Source organism: Zingiber officinale, chromosome 7A (genome assembly GCF_018446385.1).
Source record: "Zingiber officinale cultivar Zhangliang chromosome 7A, Zo_v1.1, whole genome shotgun sequence".
Lineage (NCBI taxonomy): Eukaryota > Viridiplantae > Streptophyta > Magnoliopsida > Zingiberales > Zingiberaceae > Zingiber > Zingiber officinale.
Genome location: NC_055998.1, coordinates 96,175,256 through 96,202,903, shown reverse-complemented (window position 1 = coordinate 96,202,903; position 27,648 = coordinate 96,175,256). Strand labels below are relative to the sequence as shown.

Here is a 27,648-nt window from a genome sequence, read left to right as displayed (position 1 = left end):
TTCAGGATACAACGGTGAACCGTGATTCTCACCAAGCACTAATGGTCACAACAAATAGAGAGGTACCCGACTACTATCACGGGCACTCCACCGAGTAAGAAATGCCAATATAGAGGAGATGGGGAACGTAGGTGTGTGTAACCTTTTTCCATATGATCTATCAATAACAACGTTAATGATCATTACTCACCGAGATATAAAATGTCAGTGTTTCACTCTCTGCATTAATCTTCAATTTAATGCTTCCGTTGCAAGTAGAAAAAGGTTCATGTGGCAAAATGTTGGTCCGGCATTGGTGCGTACAGATCATGCTCACACATAAGTCAACTTGATTCAGTGCAATCCGACCCCTACATTTGCACCCCCTTACACGCCCATGCATGAGAGAGAGCCTTTCCCCATGCATTTGTTCACATCATAAAAGTATGTGAATCAATATAAACTAACTAATTTGCCTTGAAGCTCCCAATGTGGGACTAAAGTCTCATTTACAATAGAGCTTCTTTCTACTTCCATCTCTTCTCCATTCACATATATCCAACAGCTCCCCAATCACCCCTCCTGCCCAACTTAACCATGATTTATCCCCTCTGGATATCTGTGGGGCCAGACCCAGGGGGCCGCTAAGATGACGGTTCCACCTTTTGCAACATATATCCAACAGCTAGATTGGCTATGAAGATCAATTGTTGATGCACTACTATAAGTGTTTTTGGATTTAGGGTGAATTCGAGGGAAGTTTGTCTATCTCAAAGACTAGTAGGGTCTAAGTGGTCTCCACATTTGGATTAAAAAAAATAGAGCTCGATTCTAGGGGTGTGATATAGTAGTAAAATATTTAAGAAAACAATTAAAACATCTAAATCGGAATCTCAATAGGAATAAATATCCTGAAGATTAACCTCTAAATGTGCATATGTTGTGTTTCCAATTTAATTGATAAACGAATTAAGTGAAAGGTTGTCTGCTTTCCAAATTAATTGTGGAAGACTTAAGTTACTAAAAAAAATTAGAGATCCATTTCTAAGTATATAAAAATTGTATTCTAGACTTATTAGATAGATGAATCATGAGATATTTGAATATTTAAATTACTTTTTTAAAATAATGAACAATAATAATAGATTATGCTATTATGGCACAACTACATCAGATAGGTCTACATAAGTTGAGTGCAACATCATGTTAGGACTCAAAGCTGAGTCGATTGAGCTGATGGGTGAATGTCGAACTTCACCAAATTGATGGAGTTTGGTCGATCAGCTGTATCAGACTCTTCAAGGGTCTGAGTTGGAGATTGCTTTGAGTTCGAGGTAGATTCGGAGAAGGATATTTGATAGTGAGGTCGGCATGAGCGTGATTTCATGCCTCAAAATAGTACCATGGGATCTTATTTATAGGTCTTAGAATGCACACCCTTAGTTGCGGCATCCTCCGGTCCCCGTATTGAGGTCGTAGCGGCTCCTATGTATGACATTGGATAGATGGAGGAGAAAGAACGAGTAAAAACGATAACAATTGTCACTATATATACTCAATAGATCAACCACACTAGCTAGAGAAAACTTTCTCCTTACAAAGAACCACCCACCAAGAATATATTGTGAAAGGAAGGTGACTATGAATAAATAACTTTTCAAAGAGAAAAATAATCCATTTTAGTGAGCAAGCAAAGAGTAAGTAAAGAGTAAATAATCTTAATGAAGGTTCATGCCAAACTTTTAAATTGGATATATAGCTTGGAGAGTCGAGTAATCAAGATTTTCTTGATTTCTTTGTTTGTTTTTTTTTCACGCCGCCACTAAAGTTTTGAGTCATAGGAAGTAGACCGTATATCCCGAAGAAACTTATACTTGTTTGAATTGAAGATCTATCGTAAGATAAACACAAGTCCCATTAGCAAAAAATCTTGCCAACCAAAGTCCTTAAGAGATTTTTCTAAAATTTATTTAGGCACAAAGTAGGTAATATCATACTATTATATATATTTAAAGTAAAAAATATCATCCTATTATGAAAATATATAAATTTTTTTATCCGAACACTTGACATTAAAATTGATAACATGAGAAACATCTGAAGAAGTCTTGTTGCAAGTAATAAAGTGAGTCATTCTCAAAAATCAATCAACAAACACCACAACAGAATCATTCTTCCTTTGAAAGGCAAGTCCAAGATGACCAATAGAGCATTAGGCATGGGCCAATGTGTGTAAAGACTAGGATTTTGTAGACAGATAAATCATGAACATTAGGCATGGGAAAGGTTGAGTATCCAATGAGATATTTTACACCTGTTAAAAATTGATCTTAAGATTTATTGAAGCAAATACTCATGTAGATACCAATTATACTGAGATTGATTAATATTTTATGAATGAACTTTAACAATATGACATGCATGATGCCTCTAGATACAAAGTCTAATATCTTTAAGTAGAAAGGACCGATAAAAATGCATTAACTTAATTTTAATTTTACGAATGCTAAAAATTTTATCTCTATCAAAATATCCATTAAGTCCACTTTCATCTTCATAAAGTTTTTTAGCACTTTAATGGGACCACTTTTACTTGTATAGTAGTGAGAAAAGAATATCTTCAAGATACCAAAATAGTCAAGACGATGATAATGTGTCTGAGACTTCACTCCCCAATCAAAGTGGATTGAAAAAACTTTGCGACCAAAGTAGTGTTCAATGTTGTCTTTAAAAGCGACATGAAATATGAATCATAGGAAAAACTAACTTGCCAAAAAAAATCCTAATTAAACAAAATAAGTTCATGATGAAAACTACCGACACGTTTTGCATAAATGAAATTAAAAAACTAAAGAAGAGAGAAATAATTTTTAAAAAAAAGAGTTGATTTCGCGATTATACTAGACTAAACAAGGAGTTTTGGTAGTCGAATGTGCCCCTACTTGGTCCGATCAACCTAGTGGACAACTCTTTTGATGGCGGACATGCTCCATAGGTCCTTCGGTGGACCTCCGGCAAGATCGATTCTTTGTTGCTAAGGAATGTCTCAACTAAGTGCACAAAATTAGATAGAGCAATACTACATTGAGAAAAAGAGAAAAAATACACTCGTATTTAAAAGAAAAATAAATAAAGTAGTAAAATTAAGATAGACAAGGTCAAAAATGAGAGAGGGAAAAACAATTAAAGGAGACAATAATCTTTTATAATGTTAATATAGTCCAATAAATATATTTATATAATTTATCTAAAAATGTGGTGTACAATCATAGTAGTGTAGTTATGAAAATACAATGATTAATCATAATTACAATACGAAATATGATTCACATAATAAACTCTAAATAGATTGGAACTAATTAGCTAGGGCTGATGTTACGCTGCATGACCAGTTCTAGTTTAGGAAACAAAAACACACACACAGACAGAGATCTGATCCATCTCATTCACTAGGTTAATTAGATTATATTGCATGCCTAGATCGTAATCTTTGTACAAGAACTACGATCGCAAAACGATCGAGAAAGAGTACCACTGATCATAATTAATTAATAAAGTTACCTGCAAGATTAAGATCGATCGAGCTAAATCATGGCTGCTTTGGCTGGAAGAAGGAGGGAACGACGTCCTGCAGGAGGCCGCAGTCCGGCAGCTGAACCGGCGGCCGCCAGGGATTCGACTGCGAGAGCTGCATGCCGCCGCCGTCTGCCATGCCGGTGAGCGCTCGCATTTGCTGCAGGAGGCGGCTGCGGTGGTGGTGGATGAAGTTGTCCGGCGGCGCTGCCGCGGCGGAGAACGGAAACTGCGGCGGAGGTGCCGTGGCCGCCGGTAGGTAGAGCCCTCGCTGCGCGGCGGCGGGGCTCGGGTGGGTGTGCTTCCCTTCGTAGGTGGTGATCACGGTGGACGGGTCTTGGTACGATCTCTCCACTCTCTTTTTCACCGGACACTTGTGCGTCGTGCAACGGTAGTAACTTCTGCGATAACGATCGATCGATCAAATTAGATCAACCGGCAGTCGAATTAAGAGATGGGGAGCTGAGGAGGGATATTTCATGTGGATAAAACCTTGGGAAAGGGCTGTTTTTGACTGCCTTTTGGCCGTATTTTCTCCATCGATAGCCGTCTTCCAGATGATCCACCTCGCTCTTGGTCATGAAGGCGAAGCGAGGCTCCCTCTGTCTCTTTTCTCCCTTTTTCTTGGCCTTGTTCCTGCACCACATGCAGATCGAGTGAGCTAGAGCTATCAATCGGAAGGTATAGTAGGTTTTCGATAGTTTCCATCTCCGCCCAGATCTCTGTAATTTAATACAGCTAGCTTTTGATCTAGCTAGAGAGATCGATCGAGTGCAAGTTCAATCGATCGGTTTTGTAATAGGCAACCGATCGATCGAAATTGATATATCTTACGTACGCTTTGAGCTCGGATTTGTCGGCGTCGGTCGCCGCTTCTGATCGCTCTTTCCGCCTCCCCTCGTTGAGCATCTCCCCTTCCGCCGCCGCCTCCGTCGTCGACGACGACGCCGCCGAGCAGTTAGCCGACACCGGGGACGACGACGACGACGCGCCTCCAGTTGACGGCGTCGTGGCCGCTTGGATGGGGCCCCACTTGACGCCGCTGAACCCGACGTCTGGCTGCCAGGATGATTCGTCGAAAGGGTCGGCCAGGTAGTAGTCGTCGAAGGCGATGAGGTCCTGCAGGCTATCCGACACCGAATTCTGCCCGGTACTGGCCGGGAAGATCAACGAGAGATCTCTGTCGAGGGGGTAGCCGAAGAGCCCCCGGTCATCGCCGCCGGACATGGAGAGGTCGAGACGTCTCGACGGTGGTGGCGGAGAAGAGAAAGTGGAGGAGAGCAGAAGAGAGAGGCGCAGTGTGTGGGTTTAGATGATAAGCTACTCTCTCTCTTTCTCTCTCTTTCCTCACTCCCTCATTTATCGAATTACTGACTCCATTAATCAATTATTAATATCAATAAAAAATTTAAAAATAAATAAAAAACGGTGGAATAGTCCGCGGTCAACAAGAGAAGCTGTATGTGAGTCAGCGGCCACCGGCCACCGGCTGTGGGTCACGTGGCCGGGAGGAGAGCGGGGCGAGCAACGGTCCAAAGAGTTGTAGATCTCTTCTTGGATTCTGCTCCCACGTGTCAGTTAACCACACGTTCCCGCGGCCGTTTGGCCCACCGTGACGACCCCGCGCGCGTCACGCGATGTTGACCGCAATGTGCTTTGGAGCAGCGAGACCTGCCGTCCGATCATCATCCAACGGTGCGAATGATGTTTAAATTAAGATGACGATATAGTGATTTAATAAATTATCCCTTCAAAATTCAATTTTATTAAGGATAAATTGAAAGTGCTAGTATATATATATTAGTCAACATACTGTAATATAATACATTGAAATCACATTATTCCTTTATAATAAAATTCTATTAATTAAATATTTTAATATTAAAATATTAAAATAAAATCATTAGTAGAGTCATTAAGATATGAGTCTTTAAAAATCCGAATTATTTGGATTTTCGAGTGTCATCCTTATAATTTCCCTATGAAAAAATTAATTTAATTTAATATTATACTTATCTTAGTAAAAAAAACTAAAAAAAATATATTTTTTTAACATTATCAGTCTAAAATATTTATAGAAATTTCTTTGATCATAGTATCGTCAATTCTAATATGTGAGACTAAAGAGAATTATATTTTTTTATATAAAATAATCAGAAAAAATTAATGATGAAAAAAATTCATAATAATATACCGCAACTGAGTCTAAAATTCTAGATCACTTATTTTTTTACTTGTGGAATTACTAATAAACTTTGAAATTATTTTTAGTATGAATAGAAAAAAAATATATTAACATAAATTCATTTAAACTTCACTAAAATTAATTAGTAAAGGGGGAAATTTTTTTAATAAAATAATAAGATATATATAACGAAAACAAAAACCCATCCTTTTAATCTCACCAATTTATATATTAACTCAATCACTATCTTCTTGACCATTTAGATGTCGAAATCAAGTGGAATATATATATATATATATATATATGTGCATATTGGAGTCAACATTTTGTCAGATATTTGACGAGGGAGATGGGGTAATTAGTTTTAAAGTGGATGCAATAAGTCAACTAATATAGCCAATCTATCACAATTTGTCTTGATCTTCTAAATAATTAAACTTGAAAATAAATTGACTTGCATACAAACGAAGTCGCCTCACACATGCATGTTTTTTATTTTTTTATTTATTTTTATTGTTTTTAGTTTTTGTTCTTCCCAAGACAAGACCTACAAATATACCTACTACAAGAATCTGCACAGTTCACAAGAATGTTTGGTGAGCAAGCAATTGCGATTGATTAAGCAATGAAGATGGAAAAAATGTCTGTTAAAAGAACAAAAAAGTATTAGAGAGTTGAATATCAGGAAAGAAAGATCATGATTTCATGCATAAGTTAATCAAACAGAAGAAGGTTTATACTTCCTATTCATAAATATAAATACCAAAAATAAGAGAAGAAGAAAATTGAAAGCTTAATCAAGAAAATGGCAGAAGATAATAGCAAAGTTGACAGGAGAAGACTAACCACTTGAATCAAGTTCCTTTGACTAATTCTTGACACTGTTAATTAACTTTTGGGGGAAAAAAATCAAAAGAAGGTGGTGTGGAGAAATCTTAAGGATCTCAGAGAGATTAGTTAGAGAGCTTGAGATTGTTGACCAGATAAATTAACAAGTCAAACTGTTGTTTTCTCAAAGATTAATGTAACTGGCTGTAGGATTTAGTAAAAGTCTGTGAATTTTCAGCAAGAAAATTTGTGTTTCTTATTTTTCACCTTTCCTTCCATTCCATGCTTTTTCCCAACTGGGGCCTGATTCAAAGAAGACTGATTCCAATAGCTCGAACTATGAATTCTCCCTCTTCCATTCTTGTTTTCAGAGAATTATTAGGTGCCTCTCATTTTTATTTTTTTTTCTCAAACGGATTTCTTGACAGAAAGTTTCACCTCTTGCAACGATCTCATGCAATTTTCCTGTGAATCTGAAGACTGGACTTGGTCTGAATTTCTAGAGCCCTGGACCATAAATTCAATAAAATTCCCACAGGGCATCCATGTCTGATAGTGTCAAAGACATCAAGTGGAGAAAATTTGGAGAAAAAACTTAAACAAAGATGTCTTTCATCTTTTTCTGCATTCAAAAGGTGTCATATGCATAGAAGACTGCACCCACATCAACTAGGTCAAAGGATGACCCTTCTGCCAAGGTCTTTTTGATCAAAGTCTTCATTACTTTTTATGAACTGTGAGCACACTAAAAAACATATATAATCAAGCATTACATTGTATATAATATGTAGCAGGTGATGCCATTTCCAACCTGAAGTTGCTTTTGACTTCTCTCCTCTTGAGAGCTTCAAGGAGTTTTTAAATAAACTTATTGTTCCCATGAACTATCCTCCAGTGATTTCACACTTGGTTCTTGTTGAATGATTAGCTTGTGAAGCTAATGGAAACAAAGGAAGCCCCCACTTCACATGGGAGACATAATTCAGAGGGATTCTTGAAGTAAATTCACTCAGACAAACAATTCAGTCATAGAGAACAAGTCAATTTCCACTGTAATGTCAGAAGCCAGCATGCAGTGGCCCCTGTGCCATCACTCATCGCCTTTTGTTTGATAATTTAAACATCTGCTCATCAACTCAGTTCACAATTGACAAACAACACTCATTCATTGCTAGGACATCGAAATAGTATGTGTGTTGGATTGGTGCAATCCTTGCTGATAAAAGTAGGATGTCCTTGGAGCAAACAAGAGCATTGCAGAGAGAAAACATTAGCATCCAGTATCTGAAGGGCAGTGAGCAATATGCACCACGGCAAGTTCCTGAAACACTGCATGCCATGTATGAAAATTTTTTCACTCCCTGTCCATGATTAAAGCACTGCTCTAACTTGTTCTAAGATTAAAAATTTCTGTCTCTTCTGTGACATGGTGGCAGTGCCATGAGCAAGCTTCTGAAAGCTCTGGACATGCACTAATGGAGGGCAAAGGTGAAGACATTTCTTTCAGCATGGATTGCGGTACTGCGCACATCGTGTGGGAGAGGAACAAGTATGATCAGTTTACTGATGTCCTCCTGCCTTGATAAATGTGCTGTCAGCAAGAACAACAAGTCTCTTAAATCTAGAATTAAAGTTGCATGCAATGAGAACTGAGAACTTGTCTTGGAGCAACCTTGCAAAGCTGCATACACACTTCAGTTGGGGCTGCCAAGCTGCCTCAGATCTGTGACCACAGAAATGTTAAGGATAAAAAAAAGGAGGCTCCACTTGCAAGCAAAAAGTAGAAAAGAACAAAAAGTAAAGATGTGGGAAACAGGATCTAATCTATCTTATAATTGAAGGGAGAGGAACTTTGAAGGGTATACATTCTGCTCGAATAATATCAGTTTGCTCAGTTGATAGGATTATGATGTGAATTCTGTTGTATGTTTGCTTGAAAAGTGGCATGCACTATACAGATCCTAAAAAAAGGAAAAAGTAGTGTTCCAAAGTGGCGATGTAGTTGGGTTTCTGCAACTAGTTTCTATGATGGATTTTGTGAATTAGAAGATTATTATTATTATTATTATTATTCAAGTTTTGTTATGTTTCCTTAGATCTACAGTTCCAATTAGCAAACAACAAATAATATTATTATTAGTTGGGTCATGCAAACCAGTTGAATCAATCGTGCAGTTGGAATGATGATATTGGTCATACCAAGCAAGTAGGTAAATCGTGAGAGCTAGACTAAGTCAAACAAAATATTTAAGTGAAGATATTATTTACATTTTGAATAATTTATGTCCCTATTTTTTAGAACATTTTTATTAATAAATATAAGAATAATAATTTCATATGTATTACACTTCACGAATAGATTAAGGGAAACTTTTCAATATTTATTTTTTATTTATTTTATTTTCTAGAAATAGTCATTATGCCTTTTTTATATTTCATTATTGAACCAAATGCACCACAAGAGAATGAATGTAATTTAAGCTAAACAAAAAAGTGTAAAAAGGGAATTACATTAATTTCTCTCATCCAGTTCCATTTATCTCATTTGTTAGAACAAAATTTAAAAGAAGTCCATAACCATGCTATTTGTATTTGTGCAATGAATTCAAACCTCATTTACCTCTAGATTTGTCCATATGAGTAAAAATATGATCAGACGATTAGATACTAATAGTTGTTCAATCTAATGATAAGTAAGTTTACTTTTGGCAAAAAGCTAGGGGTTTCAAATTCATATATAACCTTAACGGTCCCCAGTGTCAGCTCCATGGATATGGAGGGAGGTAAATGAGATACGCAGAAGTTAGGCAACTGGTGGGGTAAATCTCAAGTCATCAGTTTCTGAGAATCGACCCCTAGCCATCACGACAAAGACGTCATCTGCCCAGCGTCTGCGCTATGCCCTGGGAGCTCAAATTTGTATATAATGATACTATCTAGAGTGGTTTAACCTTGTCACTTCCACATTAAACAGGGAATAATCTCACATCTAATGTAGTTGCATGGGAACACCTCTCGATTAATATAAAAAAAATTTTAAACAACTAGACAAAATTAAATGAAAGGAGACAGGGGATAAAAGAAGACAATATCCCTCTTGCCCACCCAAGCTCCTCCACCATGGTTAATGGAAAATGTGAGAGGAAGAGGCAGGAAAGTGACAAAAATATTACATAAACCGTGAAACTTCATGTGTAATTTTGAGTCTTTTATGCTTCTCATATATTTCATTCAACTAATTAAACTCTTAATGTGCAAGCTTTATTTGTCAATAATTTATCTTTAAGGTGTTAAGGGCTCATCTCAGCCATTACAATAGATCTTAAACTTTAAGGTGATAGACTATGAAGGATATTCTTGTTCAGTCTAATTGAACTTATAATTAGACGCATGCAAGATATGAACATAGAAAGAAATAGCCTCCTCATAACTCTTTCTCAACAAGTTATCCACAGAGATTACATCAATTAAGAGCAAAGAAATTGGGTGTAGTATCTTAGTTGATGTCCCAGACTGTATCCTTTAAACTGGTATTTGTCTGCAACTTACTCATAACCTATTTCTGAAAAACATTCAGGATTCCAAACATTACAACATGCAGTAGGTGTAAAATATCACTATTTTGACTTAAATTTCCTCCTTCAATTTTATTTAGAGAACTTTAATTGCAGGCCATGCAAAAAATGATGTGTGACTACAGGGAACAGGAAAGAATAAGAAAAATGGGAACATCTTTGAGAGATGAAAATGACTTCAAAAAAAAATTCCTTATGTTTTTGCAGAGGCAAGAGAAACTACTACTCTGAAGAAAAAGGAATATTTACAAGAGCATGCTTCATATCAAAATGATGTAAATCACATGAACAACAACAAGAAACTCTAGAAACCAAAAATTATGGAACCACTTCCTCCTAATTCCATGCTTCACACACTAATTTGCAGAAAGTGTATTTAAATAAAAGTGATCAGTAAATTTGTTACCTCCAATTTCAACTGCTGAGTTGCATGTTTTAGTTGCTATGATTGCCAAGGATTTGGTCTGACAAACTGTGGAAAAGGTGGGCTCGCCCCAGAGCAAAGAGGAGAGAGATAGACAAGAAGAAGAAAATAAATCATTACCTCTGTCACTTTGTATTGAAAATAGCCACTCGTGTATTGCATGTTCATGTGTTTCTCTGGAAGTCATCCATGTCTATTTAGTTCACTGTAAAGCTTGCTATGGCATTTTTAATCCATCTTTTTATCATTTATAATTATACCTAAGAACCTGAAACAGTTAATGTATTAATGCGGCTTTATAATAAATGTCCTTCCTGCAGAAAAAATCACCCATTCTTTCTACCAAAATGAACATTTTTACTAAACTAAAGCAACACTGCTGTTGGAGTTCTATAACTTCGAAAATGCTCAACTAGTTCTAAAACTCCATCTGAAAGGATATTTTGAAGAAAGGAGATCTCAAGAGTGCAATTATCTTCCCAAACCTTCCAACAAAATTTTCAACAAAATAAAGCCTATTAGTGCCCCTATCTGATATTGGAGAGATAATGCAACTCATTTGCAGGGATGATGTGCCCCTGATTCTCCATCTTCACTAATAAATCATTCTCCTTTAGGAGATAAAAAAACATCTAACTGTTCATAGTTGTTCTAACAATGAACTATAAGTTAAATATCTCCAAACAGAGGGCAATGAACTCACTCAGCAAAGCCTTGAAATATAAGGATTGGGTGTCCACATTGCCAAGGATATTCTCATCATGGACTCGAAAAAGTGTGAAGCTCCAATTTAAAAAGAAGTGTGAAGCTCCAAATTCATGGATCCACTCGTTAACAACAGTGATTGACTTATTGGATATTGTCTTTGGCAGCAAATTTAATTTAATGAATGACAACTCCTAAAAGCATTCTATATGTTTCATGCTTTTTCGCAAACTAGAAAGACTAGATTAGAGATTTGATGAGACTGGGATTAATTATCCTTACAAAGCCTTGAAAGAGATAACACAATTTTTCCAATAACTGAAGAAGCTATTAAATTCACATTGGAATACCTCACACCTCATATATGATCCCTTCGAATGTCTTTTTTCACTTTATTTGCCAAACATCAGGTAAAAGGAAACAATACATCACAATGTGAAGTGCACTTATTCCTACGACAGGTCTCAAATTTTATCAAATGTTGACTTTTCCAGCAGATACAAAGTGCCTCCTCAAGAAAAACAAGTGCCAAGTTTCACCCTAGAGATGGATAAAACTTACAACAACAATATTAAATATCAAAATAAATTTTAAATAATATCTTGAAAACTTAGACACATTATTTCAAAATAAGAGTGCTGGCTTACCAGTATCCATTAGGTAGAGCACCAAGGTTCTTGCTCTTTCAAAAACATATTTCTGTGTATTAAGTATCAAAAATCTTGTACAGCATGAATTTGCTAACAAAATTAGATATGGTTGACAAAATACTCATTTGAAGAGGTTAATCTTGGCAATCCTCAAAATAAGAAGGCCTGCAGAGATTCTCAATGGCATAAATCAGTTTCCTCCTTGGCCCAACTGCATTTGCACCCATATCTTTGAGTTTGCCCATTGTAAGATTGACTAACTGATAGATTCCTACCTTTTCCCTCTCAAAAATACATATGAAACGCTCAAGCCCTTGAGATAGCAGCCAGGTTCTGAGCCCACCTAATAGCTGGAGCTTTCTCTCAAGGTTCAATGCACGCAATTTGTAATCTACAACATGTGACCTAACAACTGGTAGCCTCCTTAGACTTGCTGCAATTTTGTGAGAGGGCATCATTGTTTGCTTTTCAAAGTGAGCCACAATGTTTTTGTTTTGCAGATCTTGAGTTATTGGTTCACGATGCATCAAAGGTATGCTGTACAAATGATCATGATTGTTGCCCATGGTCCTCTTGTTCCAATTTCCACTTGCAATTGAAGGATCAAGATTTTTGTTCCTCCTCAGATATCTTGATTTCCCTGGATTAGCTTGTGCTTGACATAAAGGAAGTACTTGAGAAGGTTTCTCAAATTCATCCTTGTTCATATGTTGATTGTCTGACAACTTTTTCGAAGGTCTAGAGCTTTTTCTGTTTGGAATCCTTTTAGCCCTTCTCTTAGGACTACCCAAGATTTGGATATTTCTTCTTGACTTGGTAGATTTTACCTTAGGAACCACAGATTGAGATTCTCCAGCTGGAGGAACCAAAATTATAATTCTACGTTTTTTAACTACCACCCACTCTTCCTTCATTGCCTCATCGTCAACAACTGAGCTTGATAGGTCCATTGAGCCAATCATGGATGGTCCTTATCTGCAGCTGATGTTGCAAAAAAACATGGATTTTATCTGGTGTACAAAACAGCACATCTTGTCATCAAACAAGACCTGCTAGGAAAATTGGGGTAGCTAAAATCATTACAAAGAATCATAAGAGAATTTTGAGGAATATCCCTGCAATACGAATAGAAGAAAAAAAATAACCAGCAATAGTCTAGAATAAAAGAAAATATTATAAAACTATTAAGCAGAACAAAAGGTTGCAGGCCACCAAATTTATATTCTCAAAAAGTAAATCCAACCTCATGAGTAATGAAACCATGCCAATTGGATCTGAGACAAAAGTTCAACTATGTTGCAATTGGAATATTTCATCTTTTACCTGTTTTTTCTTGGAAAAAAAAAACTACTATATGAACATTTTATTTTGTGAAAACTGTGCTTTGACAAGTCTCATTATCTTTTATGATTCCATCTTTCTGTGAAATTTTTTCCATGTTAATGGCTTAGATTGTCGCACAAAGTTGGTAAGAAAGTCACTATTTTGTTTCATGGCATAACATAAACATAGACCTCAAAAATTTTCTCAAAATGAACAATGCAAGGTACAGTTGAAGATTCTCCACTATATAATATTTAAACTAATAAAGAACCTGAAAAGAACCTGGTGGTCAACTCTTCAAAATAAGAGGCTGGTGACTCAATAAATGTGATTTATCTGATTGAAGCCTTCTTTTACAAGGGGGAAAGCTGCACTTAGGGGATTGGACACCAGGATGGATGAGAACTGGAAAGAGCACCATAGCAGCTAGATCCTCACTTTAGGAAAAGAATTCTGCCAGAGTAGCCCTACCACGAATGACTGAGCTATGCCATGGAGGAAGTCTTTTAGCACGCCGTGAAGAACTATAACAGTGCTACCTTGGATAGAAGAGGCTTGACCAGACTCCAAAGTTCAAACTGATAATAATATAGAATGAATTCATATCCCTTTCCTCCCACTAGAGATCTCCTTGTTCACAGAAAGCTATAAGTCTTCCCACAATATTTATCATTTATGTTATGCCAGGGCATCCTTATAATTTCTGAGTGAATTTGGAGACAAAGATATTCTACCTTATCCCATTTTTGCTTATAAATATATTTCTTTTACACAATTACAAGCCTTATAGGCACCAAAATTCATGCAATATCCAAGAAACTTAATTAATCAAAAATGTTAGTGTCATAACTCAGTTGACAATTTTATGCTCTTTTCTTCTGAATCCTTAACTACAGGCCCATCTAGCATTTATGCACAGATAGAGAAATCTTTTACCGGATCATGTAAATCCAACTTCATACACAGAGCTTCTGTTATGTGTCCTAATTGGGAATTAGATATGGTTAGCTAAAATCTTATATGTATAACATTCATTATAAAACTGAATCTCACCCTATATTTTAGTAAGAGACATTGAAATTATTTTACAATCATTGATAAAGAAAAAAAGAGTCTAATTAAGTAAATTGAGATATGGAGAATAAAGAAAATCTGGTAGTAAACAAAAGAGAGATTCAATTATAAAACTGAAATATTCAATAAACCTTGCTTCTAGAGTAATTGGCATAGATCATTTCTTCATTCAAAATGAGGGCAGGCGCTGATGATGGTCATTGTGATTTGATTTATCCAAAAAGAGAATGATGAGAAGCTTCTTCTATATGCAAAGAGGAAGGATAATGCATCTTACACAATCAAAGAAGAAGAGAAGATGCTTCAGGGATCCAAATAGGAGAATTTGCTTTGTGGAACGAATAGCTAACATGTAGGGATGATTCTCCAGCAATTCATGTGAAGGAATTTATGGATAAAATTCACACCTTCAGTGTGATAGAAATCAGCAAGGTGTGTGATCTAAAAAACAATGACTCCACATCTCATCACCATGAGGTGAGCAAGGAGGAGAAGATGAACCTGATAGGCAACAATAAGGCATAGAGGAGAAGCATAGCTTAGGGTTTCAAAAGTTGGGTTGAAATTTGAGGATTAGGTTAAAAACAATGAGCAGGACAGACTATGAGTCAATTTGATTCTGAGCGCCAACTCTTTCTCATTAAAAATGTAAAAGTGATTACTAATTATCAAACTGTTTTGAAACTCAGTGGGGATTGAACAGTCAACCTCTGCTACATCTTTTACAATTCAATTAGTCAAAGGTTGATTCAACTAGGATGAATTTATCATTTCAACCAGACTAGATTGCTTTCTGATTCCTGGATTAATAAGTTAAATGTCTGATCTAGTCCAATGTTCTAAACACTTGACTATTGGTGGGAGTTTGGGCAATTGACCTTAAATAAAATACTTTGATGTTGCTGAAGCATTCGGTAATATAAGATTAAATCATAAGTGCTGCAAATAAACATCTAGATAATCTTTTAGCATATACATTTGAAAATTGAGGCATTGTTAAACAGTAGCAAATGCAGGATGACATGTTGATAATGACATAATAAAGGTGTTAATAAAATGAGTTCATCCATACAAACAGTATCAAATAATGGATCAAATGGCAGTGACAAAGAATATTAATTTTGACAAAATCTTAATATCATCATTTCCATCAAACATTTATGTTGTATTTTCAATTTGTAGTATAATTCATCATAGTTACATCTCCCGCACGCTGTCACTGATAGTGCATACTTAATATGATTGGGGACATAAAAAAACAAAAAAAAAAAAAAAGCTAAAAGTCACTATCATAATGGTTAAAACTGTAATGTCAAAGCCCAAATAACTTTTCATAGCACAATTCTGAAAGACACTCTCATAATAGTTAAGATTGTAATGCCCTTACATAAATTTCTGATAGCACTGCATGCCATAAGATAAGAAGACAAAGAACCATCAGCTTAATAAATTAAACAACCCTATACACAATGAAATTTAAAGCACGGCAAGCAGAAAAAGGAATCCTACATTGAAAAAAAAAAAAATCATATAATTTGTTCTGGGTTTAACACTAGGAACCAAGTTGAGAAATAATAATAAATGAGTCTGAATTGTTGCCAAAGTTTTAGAAAGCATACAGATCTGCATATTCTGTTGCCTCTTGTCTCCATTTTCAAATATATTGTTTTAACATAAGCAAGTTAACTTTTTCCTCCTGCAATTGCCCAAAGGGTGAACCTAAAGTTCGGAATTGACCAAAAGACGCCCCAAACTTTGAAATGCCCAAAAGGCGCACTTTTTCCCGTTTTACACCCTCTTCCAAATCCAAATCTGACTTTTTCTCTTTCTCTTTTCTCTTTCCTCTCTCTTATGCATGCAACCTCTCTTCTCTTTCCTCTCCTCTCTCTTTTGTATGCATGCATAACTATTGTGGTGCTGATTTTCAGATAATTACATTATCTTTCAGTACTACCACGGTCCTAATTTATCAGAAACTAGGATCACATTTTAGTTGATTCTTCTAATAACATTTTAACACCTCCAGAGAAGCTAAAATAAGGAGGGCATTGTTGGACTCCTTGCAGCCTCAAAAATCCACAGAAGCCCTCCATTTGGATTTCTAAGGCTGCAAGGAGTCCAACAATGTCCTCCATTGTTTATTTCAGTTTTTCCGAACGCGTTAAATATTATTGAAAGAATCAGCTAGAACCCTAAACCCCCTAGGCTTGATATGAATCATATCAGACCCGACATGATTCATATCAGGCCCGAGGGTTTAAGGTTCAAGTTGATTCTTCCAATAACATTTTAACACCTCCAAAGAAGTCGAAATAAACCATGGAGGGCACAGTTGAACTCCTTGCAACCTTAGATATCCAAATGGGACCAATTAGACATGTATAGGTCCATGTTTCGGTCCAATTGGACCTGTTTCAGATCCTGTGGACCCCTGGGCCTGATATAATCAGATTCATATCAAGCACAAGGGTTTAAGGTTCTAGTTGATTTTTCTAATAACATTTTAATACCTCCGGTAAATCTGAAAGAAGCAATGGAGGGCACTGTTAGAGTCTTTGCAACCTCAAAAATCTACAAGACCTGAAATGTGTCCAATCGGACATGTTTAGATCCATCAGTGGATTTCAATCGGACCTGTTTAGGTCCATCGGTGGATTTTGAAACAAATCCAATTAGACACATTTCAAGTCCTATGGATTTCTAAGGCTGCAAGAACTTCGACGGTACCCTCCATTGTTTATTTCGGCTTCTCCGACGGTATTAAAATGTTATTGAAAGAAACAACTAAAATATGGTCCTAGTCTGCAAGAAATCTGGTCCGTGCTAGTGTCGAAAGATAATGTAATTATCCGTGGTGCTGATTTTTAAAAATCAACACCATAATAGTTATGCATGCATGCAACAGAGAGAGGAAAGAGAAGAGAGGAGAGGAAAGAGAAGAAAGGTTATTTGCATAAGAGAGAGGAAAGAGAAAAGGCCCGATATGGAAAAGTGGCAAAACAGGAAAAAGGTGTGCCTTTTTGGGCATTTTCAAAGTTCGGGACATCTTTTGGTCAATTCTGATTTTTAGTTGCGCCCTTTGGGCAATTGACGTTTTCCTCTATCATTGTTAAAATGATATCTAAAACAATATACTTATTTTTTATGAGAATAAATCATCATTTTATCGGCCAAAACAGAAGGTTGATAACTACCATTATTCTTCATTTCTACCAAGCATTATTATAGATCCATGAGTGCAATTAAGAAATTAAATTTTCCATAATTGCCTTTCAGATGACAAACAGTGTGATTAAGGTAAGAATAAAAGCAAATAGAGTAGCATTTTTTGGATTCCCTTACCGTGAGTAATGGAAGAAGCAGAAAGAAAATAAGTTTCTCAACTTGTGTAAAGACATAGAAAAAAAGGGAATGATGTCTTATACGAATTGTTATTTGTTACATCTGTGATAAAAAATAATAATAAATAAATAAAATAAATCTAAAACTCCATATAAAGATTCCGAGCTAATTCATCCCGATCAGTATTGGAGTCATACTTTAGCCAAAACACTTACAGCCTCGTTCAATTAAAATGGTCCTTAAAAAGAACAAAAACTCTAGACCCTGAGACCAATATTTCAACATTGACATTTTCGCAAGAATCCATTGTTTCAAATAAGCATATGATATTTTTATCCATGTGAAATACTATGGACCAAAAAATCATTTTTCTTTTATCAAGATCCAAAAAGAAATTGATTTCTCCTAGAGATTGAAGACATTAGGAAGCACAAACACTAGAAGCTTCGCCTCTGGACCTATCTCCAACATCAAACCCGCACTTAGGTGATTTATCCTTCCGAATGTTTTGATTCAGATCCAAAAAAAAAAAAAAATTAAAAAGCTATAAAACAAGGTTCATCAGAAGCAACGCTATGGGCGATTCATACGTCAAAGTTGGTTTCGCCCAATGGGAGAGATAACAAGAAACTGGATTTAGGACGATGCATAAGGGGGGGTGGGACTTTTAGGGATTACCTGCTCCATTCCTTCTTCTACTTCTCCATCTCCTTCCTGCAAAGTGGAAGACCGACAATGGCCGATGGCGAGGCGGAGGCGGCGAAATAGGGTATCTTGACTTTGGGTTCCCTAGGACTTCACTGCTTAAGCAATGTCGAGATATATAACGAAAATTATCAAAAAGAAAATTTTACTTCATTATCAGGAAAAATATTAATTTATATTTTAACGTTTCTTATATGTTTATATATTTTATAGGATTATTTCCCATAACGACAATTTACTGAAGAGGGTGGGTGAATTAATCATAAAATACATTATATTTTGATAACGTATTCAATTTTTTATTATTACCATTCTATCTCTTCATTATTTTATTTTCTCTTTTTTCTCTTGTTTTTTTCCTTAAAATATCTCTCTTCTCTCTAAAGTTTAGGATACATATAAATAGTATTTAACGTATTTCTTTAAATAATATTTTAACATCTCCGAACAAATTAACATATATAATGAATAACATCGTTGAACTTTTGATAGTATCAGAAATCCATAAGGTCTTAAATGAGTCCATTTTGAGGTTTCTATGTACATCAGTGAATTTGAATCAAAATTCACTAGTGGATCTAGATATAGGATCGAAAAGCGCTAAGGGGGGAGGGAGGGTGAATAGCGCTTGTAGCTTTCACTTCCATTTTGAAATAATCGATCAACACATACGTAGCGTAATAATAAAAATCAAATACAAACACTAAGATTTTTACTTGGTTCGGAGCTTGTGGCGACTCCTACTTCAAGGCTCATACTCGTTGAGTGTTACTTTAGACGATCACTATCAATTCGTAATATTACAAATTAAAGTACAATGATTAAATACAGTAATGGAGATTATATCGACAACTAAGAATAGAGAATTTTAAACTTTTGGTTGTCAGAGTCGCGTTACGGCATTGTTAGATTGTCTTTTGAGCAGTGCGCAATAGAAAGATTGCAAATTGTTGTTCTATATATCTGCTGCTACTCGAACCAGCTTCAAATAGTCTGTTGAGGACGCCTCCATCAACCATAGGAGACACCTCCAGCAGAGATTTCTATCCCCTCCGCGTCGATGCCGATAAGCACTACTTCCTGCGCTACTTATCCACTCGAAGCACCTCCAAGCTCCATAGAGGGCGCCTGCCATCCAGCACCGAAAGGCGCCTTCAACAGCCTTAGAGGGCGCCCTCTGCCTGCTTCCTGTGCAAGTCGAGCCAAGGCACTCAAGGCGCCTTCAACAACCCCTGAGGCGCCTCGGATGCTGTTTATCCGAGCATATCCTTGTGCAACTTCATTCCTACAAGGCATATTAGTCCACAAACAAACTATACCCTGTAAAACTAAGTTAACATAATAAAATACAACAAATATAAGTATTTGACAGTCACTAGACTATCCGGTTCTGACTTCCGATTTCCTCCGAAAATTCTAAGTCGAACCAACGCCTACTATTCACTCTTCGAGGAGCGCATCCTCACCTACTCCACTTAGGAGAGTTTACCTTTTGCCAGATCGGTCCTCCAGACTAACTGGACTTTGTTGGAGTGTATACTGAAAGCCTAAGCTTTTGTAAACATTTGTTTTGAATAAAGAATCACATTTGGTCAAATTATCTACATTTGTTTGTAGTTGTTCAATTAATTTATATTGTAGATAACATAGTATGTGGTGTCACATGCAGAAGATAATGTTATTAGTATCTTATAAATTATAAACAGTAGCTCACGACCAAAATGGAAAGGAACAAACCATTAGAAGGTCGTAGTGTAATTAGGTATGAGTTTATCTTGACTATATAATTACACTAGTACACTCAGAGTGTATTGAGTAGGATCATTTGAGGTCGTTTCTTTTATACTGACTTTATAAAGGAACAAAGACCTCAGTTATTATGGAAGTGTGTGCTCTTAATCCTAATATAATAACAAGCACATATATTTGATATTTATTTCTTTAATTTATCAATGGGTGAGATTTAGTTCGATGAATCAATAAGCCCGATAAGTTGGGAAATGATATCACTTATAGTGTGTGTTATTGATTATAGAAGGAAACTGTGTCCTAGAGATACTAGGTTGATAATGTCCCCAAGAGGAGCTCATAAGGATTGTCATGTTAAACCCTGCAGGTGGACTTAGTCCGACATGACGATAAGGTTGAGTGGTACTACTCTTGGACTAAGATATTAATTAAATGAGTTGTTAGTAACTCACTTAATTAGTGGACATTCGATATCTTAAACACAGGGAGACTAACACACTCATAATAAGAAGGAGCCCAAAAATGTAATTTGGGATTGGTGCGGTAGTTCAATAATAGTTCTCTAGTGGAATGAATTATTATTGATAAAATTAAGTTATGTGTTCGGGGCGAACACGGGATGCTTAATTTTATCGGGAGATCAAAACTAATTCCTCCTCTCGGCCCCTATCGTAGCCTCTTATTTATAGAGTATTATACCCACCTATACCCACCTTCTATACCCACCTAAAGGGGGTCGGCCAAGCTAGCTTGGGAATCAAGCTAGGGCCGACCTAAGCTTGGTTTATAGGTGGCCAGCCCTAGCTTGAACCCAAGCTAGAGAGGGACGGCCATAATAAAATTAAAAAGAATTTTAATTTTAATTTTTTATTATGTGGAAGATATAATTTATTAAAGAGAATTAAAATAAAAATATTTCTCTTAAAAGGATCTACAAAAGATTAAAGAAAGAGATTAGATTTCTTTCCTTATTTGTAGATTGGAAAGATATTTTATTTTCTCTTTGAAAATTATTCACATGTTGAAAAATTAAAATTATAGAAATTTCTTTTTATAAACCATGAAGGGATTTTTTTTGAAGAGAAATTTAATTTTAAAAATTTTCGGAAACAAATTAGGAAGTTTTAATTTGTTGATTGAAACTTGTCTAATTTTTCCTCTCTATGATGTGGTTGGCCATTATAAGATTAATTGGAAAATTTTATTTTATTTTTCTCAATTAAATCATGTCAAGAAAATTAAGGAAATTTTATTGTAATTAAATTCCCTAATTTACCAAGACTAAGGAATATAAAAGAGGGGGTTGGGATGCCTTCATGAGATATAACCTCTATTATTTTTCTCCCTCTCTTATTCCTTGGTGTGGCCGGCCACCCTCTCTTCCCCTCTTCTTCTTTGTGGTGGTCGAACCTTTCTCTTGGCTTGGAGCTCTTGTGGTGGCCGGATACTACTTGGAGAAGAAGAAGAAGAAGGAGAAAAAGTTTGCATCCCTTGGAGCTTGGTTGGTGTTTTTTTTTCTTCTTCCTTGGTGAAGCTTTCTTGTTTTAGCCGAACCTAGCTAGGAGGAGAAGAAGGTGTTTGGTGGTTTCTCATCTTGGAAGATCGTTGCTCACACAACGTCCGAGGTTAGAAGAGGAATACGGTAGAAGATCAAGAGGTCTTTCTAAAAGGTATAACTAGTAATTTTTCTTTCCGCATCATACTAGTTATTTTTGGAAATAATACCAAATACAAGAGGCTTACGATTTTAGTATTTCGAATATGTTTTTCGATGTTGTGTTCTTTTGATTTATTTTTTCTTGTGATTTGATTGTTCCTTTCGGTTAACCTAAAGTTATTTTAGGAAATTAAATATTAGCTTTCCATAAAAGGTTTTGTCTAGTCGGTGGTAGTTGCTCACATATCCAAGAAGGTCATGTGCCTCGCCACGTCAGTACTGGGAACCAATTATGAAAATTAATATTTAATGGAATTAATAACTTAAGGTGATTTGGATCGAACGTGTTAAGTTCCGCAGGAGATCCAAGTCTAAACCTAAAAGAACAAATAGATTAAGTTTTGGATCAAACGTGTTAAGTTCCGTAGGCGATCCAAAATTTAATTTAAAAGAACACATGGTAGCTAGGAAAGAGGTTCAGACCTTTGTACAAAATTTTGTACAGTGGAACCTCTAGGTTTTCCGAGTAGCAACCAACAATTGGTATCAGAGCTAGGGTTTTGCCTCTGTGTATTTGGTATTAGTTTAATTATGCACATGTCATACATAATTTAGGCAGGATAATAATAGGATGTGCTAACTTTGTGGATGTAGGATCCAACTATTATAGCTTATAGTTTTATGTGTGTGATTGGACCCTTGGACATGTCAAGGGCATTTATATGTGTGTGCATGATTGTATTATAAAATACAGCAGGAGCTGTATTTAGTTTTATTAGGATTTTATTTTTGATCTAGATACATGTACATTCCTTTTATGGAATATAGGATCAAAATTATAAAATTCTATTTATGTCGCGGATCGAATCTTGCAAAGCGTGGAACCTTCTGAGGACCAGAGGCGCAGCGGAACAAGGAGCAAGATGGATGCGACAGCTAGACCCGGTGGCGGTGGCCAAATATGGTAGCAGCTTGGGATGACAACACACGGAGGACAACCATAGATAAAAGCCATAATAGTTAAAAATTAGATTTTCTATTTATTGCTTTTATATTGTGCTGTGTGTGTATGTTAGTATACATGTTTAGTAGGCTAGCATAGTTAAAATTCCTCATTTATAAATAACTAAGTGGGAGAGGGATTTTTAAGTAAAACTCATGGTCTCCATTACTGGTTTGTAAGTGATGCAAACAAGCTTGCGCGTTGGATCTGAGTGCCTTCCTCCATATCGGATGAGCTTGTTTGTGGATCACTAGAACAAACTTCCATTTGGGATGACTATAGGAAGTTAATTAAGAGCATGTGATCTTCCCCATCGGAAGGGGCACAATCTTATTAATGGACTTAGTGTCAAGTAATGGTATACACTTAGGCACAACTAATAGTATCCTCCCCATCAGAGTCACTGCTATTATTTGTGTGACCAAAGGATACCAACTATTAATTTTATTTGTCAAAAAGTTAGGTTGACAAGATAATAAAATTAATGGGTTAAAACCCTCCTTTTACAAATGTTGAATTTGTATACGTCCACACTATCGTGGCATACAAAATTCACGGTGGTTTGAGGTGTTGGTTAATTTAAAATAGTATTATTTGAGGAATCAATATTATTCTAAATTTAGAGTTCTGACCAAAAGTTATTTGTGATTCTTAGGATGACTTTCAACCCACTGTCCATCATACTACAATAGAATAGACTTACTGGTCCTAACTACATAGATTGGAAAAGGAACCTGGATATTGTTCTTACTGCTGAAAGCTATAAGTTTGTACTAACTGACCCTTGTCCTGATGCACCCACTGGTGAATCTACCAAAGAGGAGATTGAATATCATAGGAAATGGGTAAAAGCAGATGAGATGGCGCGGTGTTACATTTTGACTTCAATGTCAAATGTATTGCAACATCAGCATCAAGATTTACCAACAGCTTATGATATTATGAACAATCTCAAGGAACTCTTTGGTCATCAAAATCGGGCTTCTAGACAAGAAGCCATGAGAAAGATAATGACAGCCACCATGCAAGAGGGTACTCCTGTGAGGGATCATATCCTAAAGATGATGACTTATCTGAACGAGATACAGATCCTTGGAGGAGAAATTGATGGGGAAACCCAGATCGATATGATCCTCCAAACACTACTTAGAAGTTTTGAGCAATTCCGCCTGAATTACAATATGAACAAAAGGGTATATTCATTGGCGGAACTACTGACAGAACTTCAGGCAGCAGAAGGTTTGTTTCGTCACAATTCTCATATTCACTATGCTAAAAATGGTTCTACTTCTAAATCGAAAGGAAAGAAGAAGAAGAAACAAGTTGGTTCAGCAAAGAAAGTGAATAAATCTCAGAGTACGGGACCTAAAGCTGGAATGAAGAAGCCGAAGGGCAAGTGCTTCATCTGCAAGCAGTCAGGGCATTGGAAGGCAGACTGTCCTCATAGGAATCAAAACAACAAAAGTATATCTCATACTCTAGTTGTTGAAACATGTTTAGCGGTGTTATCTACCAGCACCTGGTGTGTAGATATAGGAGCCACTGATCATGTCTGCAATTCCTTGCAGGGGTTCCAGGAAACCCGACGACTAACTGAAGGAGAGATTACCGTCTACATGGGCAATGCTACTAAGGTGGCGGCTGTTGCAGTGGGAGACGTCTACTTATCTTTTAGTAGAAATAAAAATTTGATTTTAAGAAATTGTCTTTATGTACCCAGTTTTAGAAAGAATTTAATTTTAGTTTCTAAACTGTTTTTAGATGGATATTCAGTTTCCTTTAGTAACGATGTAGTTATTAAAAGAAATAAAGTGATTGTCTGTTCTGGTGCATTAGTTGGCAATTTGTATACTTTAAATATAATTTCTCCCACAAAGCAAAACATGAAAATTTATAACTCATTTTCTAACTCAAATAAGAGAAAAGAAACTTCAGAAATGAACCAAGCATATCTTTGGCATCTAAGGCTTGGTCATATTAACTTAAGTAGGATTCAGAGGCTTATAGCCGATGGACTTTTGGGTTCATTAGAGTTGGAAAATTTTCCAACTTGTGAATCTTGCTTGGAAGGTAAAATGACCAAAAGGCCTTTCAAGGCCAAGGGGTATAGAGCCAAAGAAGTGTTAGAATTGGTTCACTCTGATTTGTGTGGTCCTATGTCTGTCCAGGCAAGAGGAGGTTTTGAATATTTTGTCTCTTTCATAGACGATTATTCGAGATATGGATACATTTACCTAATGTGCCGCAAGTCTGAGTGCTTTGATAAGTTCAAAGAATACAAGGCTGATGTGGAGAAACGACTAGGTAAAAGTATAAAGACACTACAGTCTGATCGTGGTGGTGAATACCTCTTAGGAGAGTTTAGGAATTACTTATCAGAGGCCGGGATTCAATCCCAACTGTCTGCACCTGGAACACTCCAACAGAATGGTGTGACAGAATGAAGGAATAGGACTCTTATGGAGATAGTTAGATCGATGATGAGTTATTCAGAATTACCAAATTCATTTTGGGGATATGCTCTGGAAACAACAGTATACGTTCTGAATTTAGTACCTTCTAAATCAGTTTCTTCTACTCCCACAGAATTGTGGAATGGGCGAAAACCCAGTCTAAGACATATTCAGATTTGGGGTAGTCCAGCACATGTGCTGAAACCAGATGCTGATAAGTTAGAATCTCGTACAGAAGTTCGCGTGTTTGTGGAATATCCTAAAGGAACGAAAGGAGGTTTATTTTATAGTCCTAAAGACCAGAAGGTCATTGTTAGCACCAATGCCCAGTTTTTAGAAAAAGACTATATAATGGATCACAAGCCCAGTAGTAAAGTTGTTTTAGAAGAACTAAGAGAGGACACGTCTACTTTAGTACCAGAAGTACAAGATGAAGTACCACAAGAGACTGCAACACGTGTCACACATGATACACAACCACAGACAGTACCTCGTCGTAGTGGGAGGGTTGTAAGGCAGCCTGAGAGATTCATGTTTTTGGGAGAGTCTTCGGACTTGATCCCGGGTAAACATGAACCTGATCCCCGGACATATGATGAAGCACTCCAAGATATAGATGCAACATCTTGGCAAAAGGCGATGAATTCTGAAATAGAGTCTATGTACTCTAATAAGGTCTGAGAGCTTGTAGAACCACTTGATGGTGTAAAAGCCGTTGGATGCAAGTGGATCTACAAAAGGAAAAGAGGGACAGATGGGAAGGTAGAAACCTTCAAAGCTAGGCTTGTTGCGAAAGGGTACACTAAAAAAGAGGGAATCGATTATGAGGAGACCTTTTCACCAGTAGTCATGCGTAAGTCTATCCGGATACTCTTATCCATTGCTGCTCATATGGATTATGAGATTTGGCAAATGGATGTCAAGACATCTTTCCTTAATGGAAGTCTTGAAGAGAACATCCATATGAAGCAACCAGAAGGGTTCATTGAAAAAGGCAAAGAGCATCTAGTGTGTAAGCTCAATCGGTCCATTTATGGACTGAAGCAAGCTTCAAGGTCTTGGAACATCCGGTTTAATGAAGTAATCCAGTCATATGGATTTATTCAGTGTCCGGATGAGTCTTGTGTATATAAGAAGTGTAACGGAAACGTGGTGGTATTTCTTGTACTATACGTAGATGATATTTTGTTAATTGGCAACAATGTCAAGGTATTATCAGACGTAAGGGTATGGTTGTCCAAACAATTTGATATGAAGGACTTAGGAGAGTGTGCACACATTCTTGGGATCAAAGTAATAAGGGATCGCAAGAAAAGAATGTTGTGTCTGTCCCAAGCTTCATATATAGATAAAATCCTTGCTCATTTTAGCATGCAGGATTCCAAGAAAGGTTTCTTACCTTTTAGGCATGGAATAGCTCTATCTAAAGAGATGTCTCCAAAGACATCAAAGGAGATAAAAGACATAAAAACAATTCTTTATGCTTCGGCTGTAGGAAGTCTTATGTATGCAATGCTATGTACGAGACCTGATATTTGTGGGCATGCAGATATCGGAGTAACCTGGACAAGGACATTGGTGGGAAAGCATATATTAAAGTACCTTAGAAGGACTAGAGATTATATGCTAGTTTACCAAGCAGACGATTTGCTCCCTGTGGGTTACACGGATTCAGATTTCCAATCAGATAGGGACAACAGTAAATCTACATCAGGCTATGTGTTTACTTTAGGAGGTGGAGCCATTTTATGGAGGAGTGTTAAGCAGAAATGCGTTTCGGACTCAACCATGGAAGCTGAGTATGTAGCAGCCTCTGAGGCAGCTAAAGAAGCAGTATGACTCAGGAACTTTCTAATGGACTTAGATGTGATTCCTGGTTTGCCCAAAATTATCACAATTTATTGTGATAATAGCGGTACAGTTGCAAACTCGAAGGAACCACGAGCTCATAAGGCAAGTAAACATATAGAGCGCAAGTACCACCTGATACGAGATATCGTGAAGCGAGGAGAAGTTGTCATCGCCAAGATTGCATCAGCGGATAACCTGGTAGATCCTTTCACTAAGGCCCTTCTAGCGAAAGCTTATGATCGGCATGTGGAGGGAATGTGAATCAGATGTATGGTAGAAGAAATGACAACTTAGTCATTAGTATAAGTGGGAGATTGTTGGAGTGTATACTGAAAGCCTAAGCTTTTGTAAACATTTGTTTTGAATAAAGAATCACATTTGGTCAAATTATCTACATTTATTTGTAGTTGTTCAATTAATTTATATTGTAGATAACATAGTATGTGGTGTCACATGCAGAAGATAATGTTATCAGTACCTTATAAATTATAAACAGTAGCTCACGACCAAAATGGAAAGGAACAAACCATTAGAAGGTGGTAGTGTAATTAGGTATTAGTTTATCTTGACTA

General features: G+C 36.5%; 1 protein-coding gene and 1 long non-coding RNA gene across 2 annotated transcripts; both read right to left on the bottom strand.

The window, feature by feature from the left end:
• Positions 1-3,429: 3,429 nt before the first annotated feature.
• On the bottom strand, positions 3,430-4,895 carry LOC122000285 (WRKY transcription factor 71-like). The gene is made up of 3 exons (XM_042554740.1): positions 4,391-4,895; positions 4,045-4,188; positions 3,430-3,953 (listed from the first exon to the last, which is right to left on the bottom strand). Exons 1-3 carry the CDS (start codon positions 4,777-4,779, stop codon positions 3,569-3,571), a joined length of 918 nt encoding a protein of 305 aa, XP_042410674.1. The 5' UTR covers positions 4,780-4,895; the 3' UTR covers positions 3,430-3,568.
• A 2,265-nt stretch (positions 4,896-7,160) lies between these two features.
• LOC122001831 lies at positions 7,161-18,455 on the bottom strand. The gene is made up of 4 exons (XR_006117497.1): positions 18,337-18,455; positions 10,547-12,968; positions 8,238-8,288; positions 7,161-8,156 (listed from the first exon to the last, which is right to left on the bottom strand). It is a non-coding gene; the product is annotated as an uncharacterized LOC122001831 (long non-coding RNA).
• Positions 18,456-27,648: the final 9,193 nt, after the last annotated feature.

What these genes read in the sequence shown, in the direction of transcription:
- LOC122000285 (XM_042554740.1), bottom strand. Translation starts at nt 4,779, where the DNA reads ATGTCCGGCGGCGATGACCGGGGGCTCTTCGGCTACCCCCTCGACAGA. An exon ending in GACAAATCCGAGCTCAAAGC is followed by an intron (nt 4,189 to 4,390) that starts GTACGTAAGATA and finishes CATGTGGTGCAG; the next exon opens with GAACAAGGCCAAGAAAAAGG. An exon ending in AAAAACAGCCCTTTCCCAAG is followed by an intron (nt 3,954 to 4,044) that starts GTTTTATCCACA and finishes TCGTTATCGCAG; the next exon opens with AAGTTACTACCGTTGCACGA.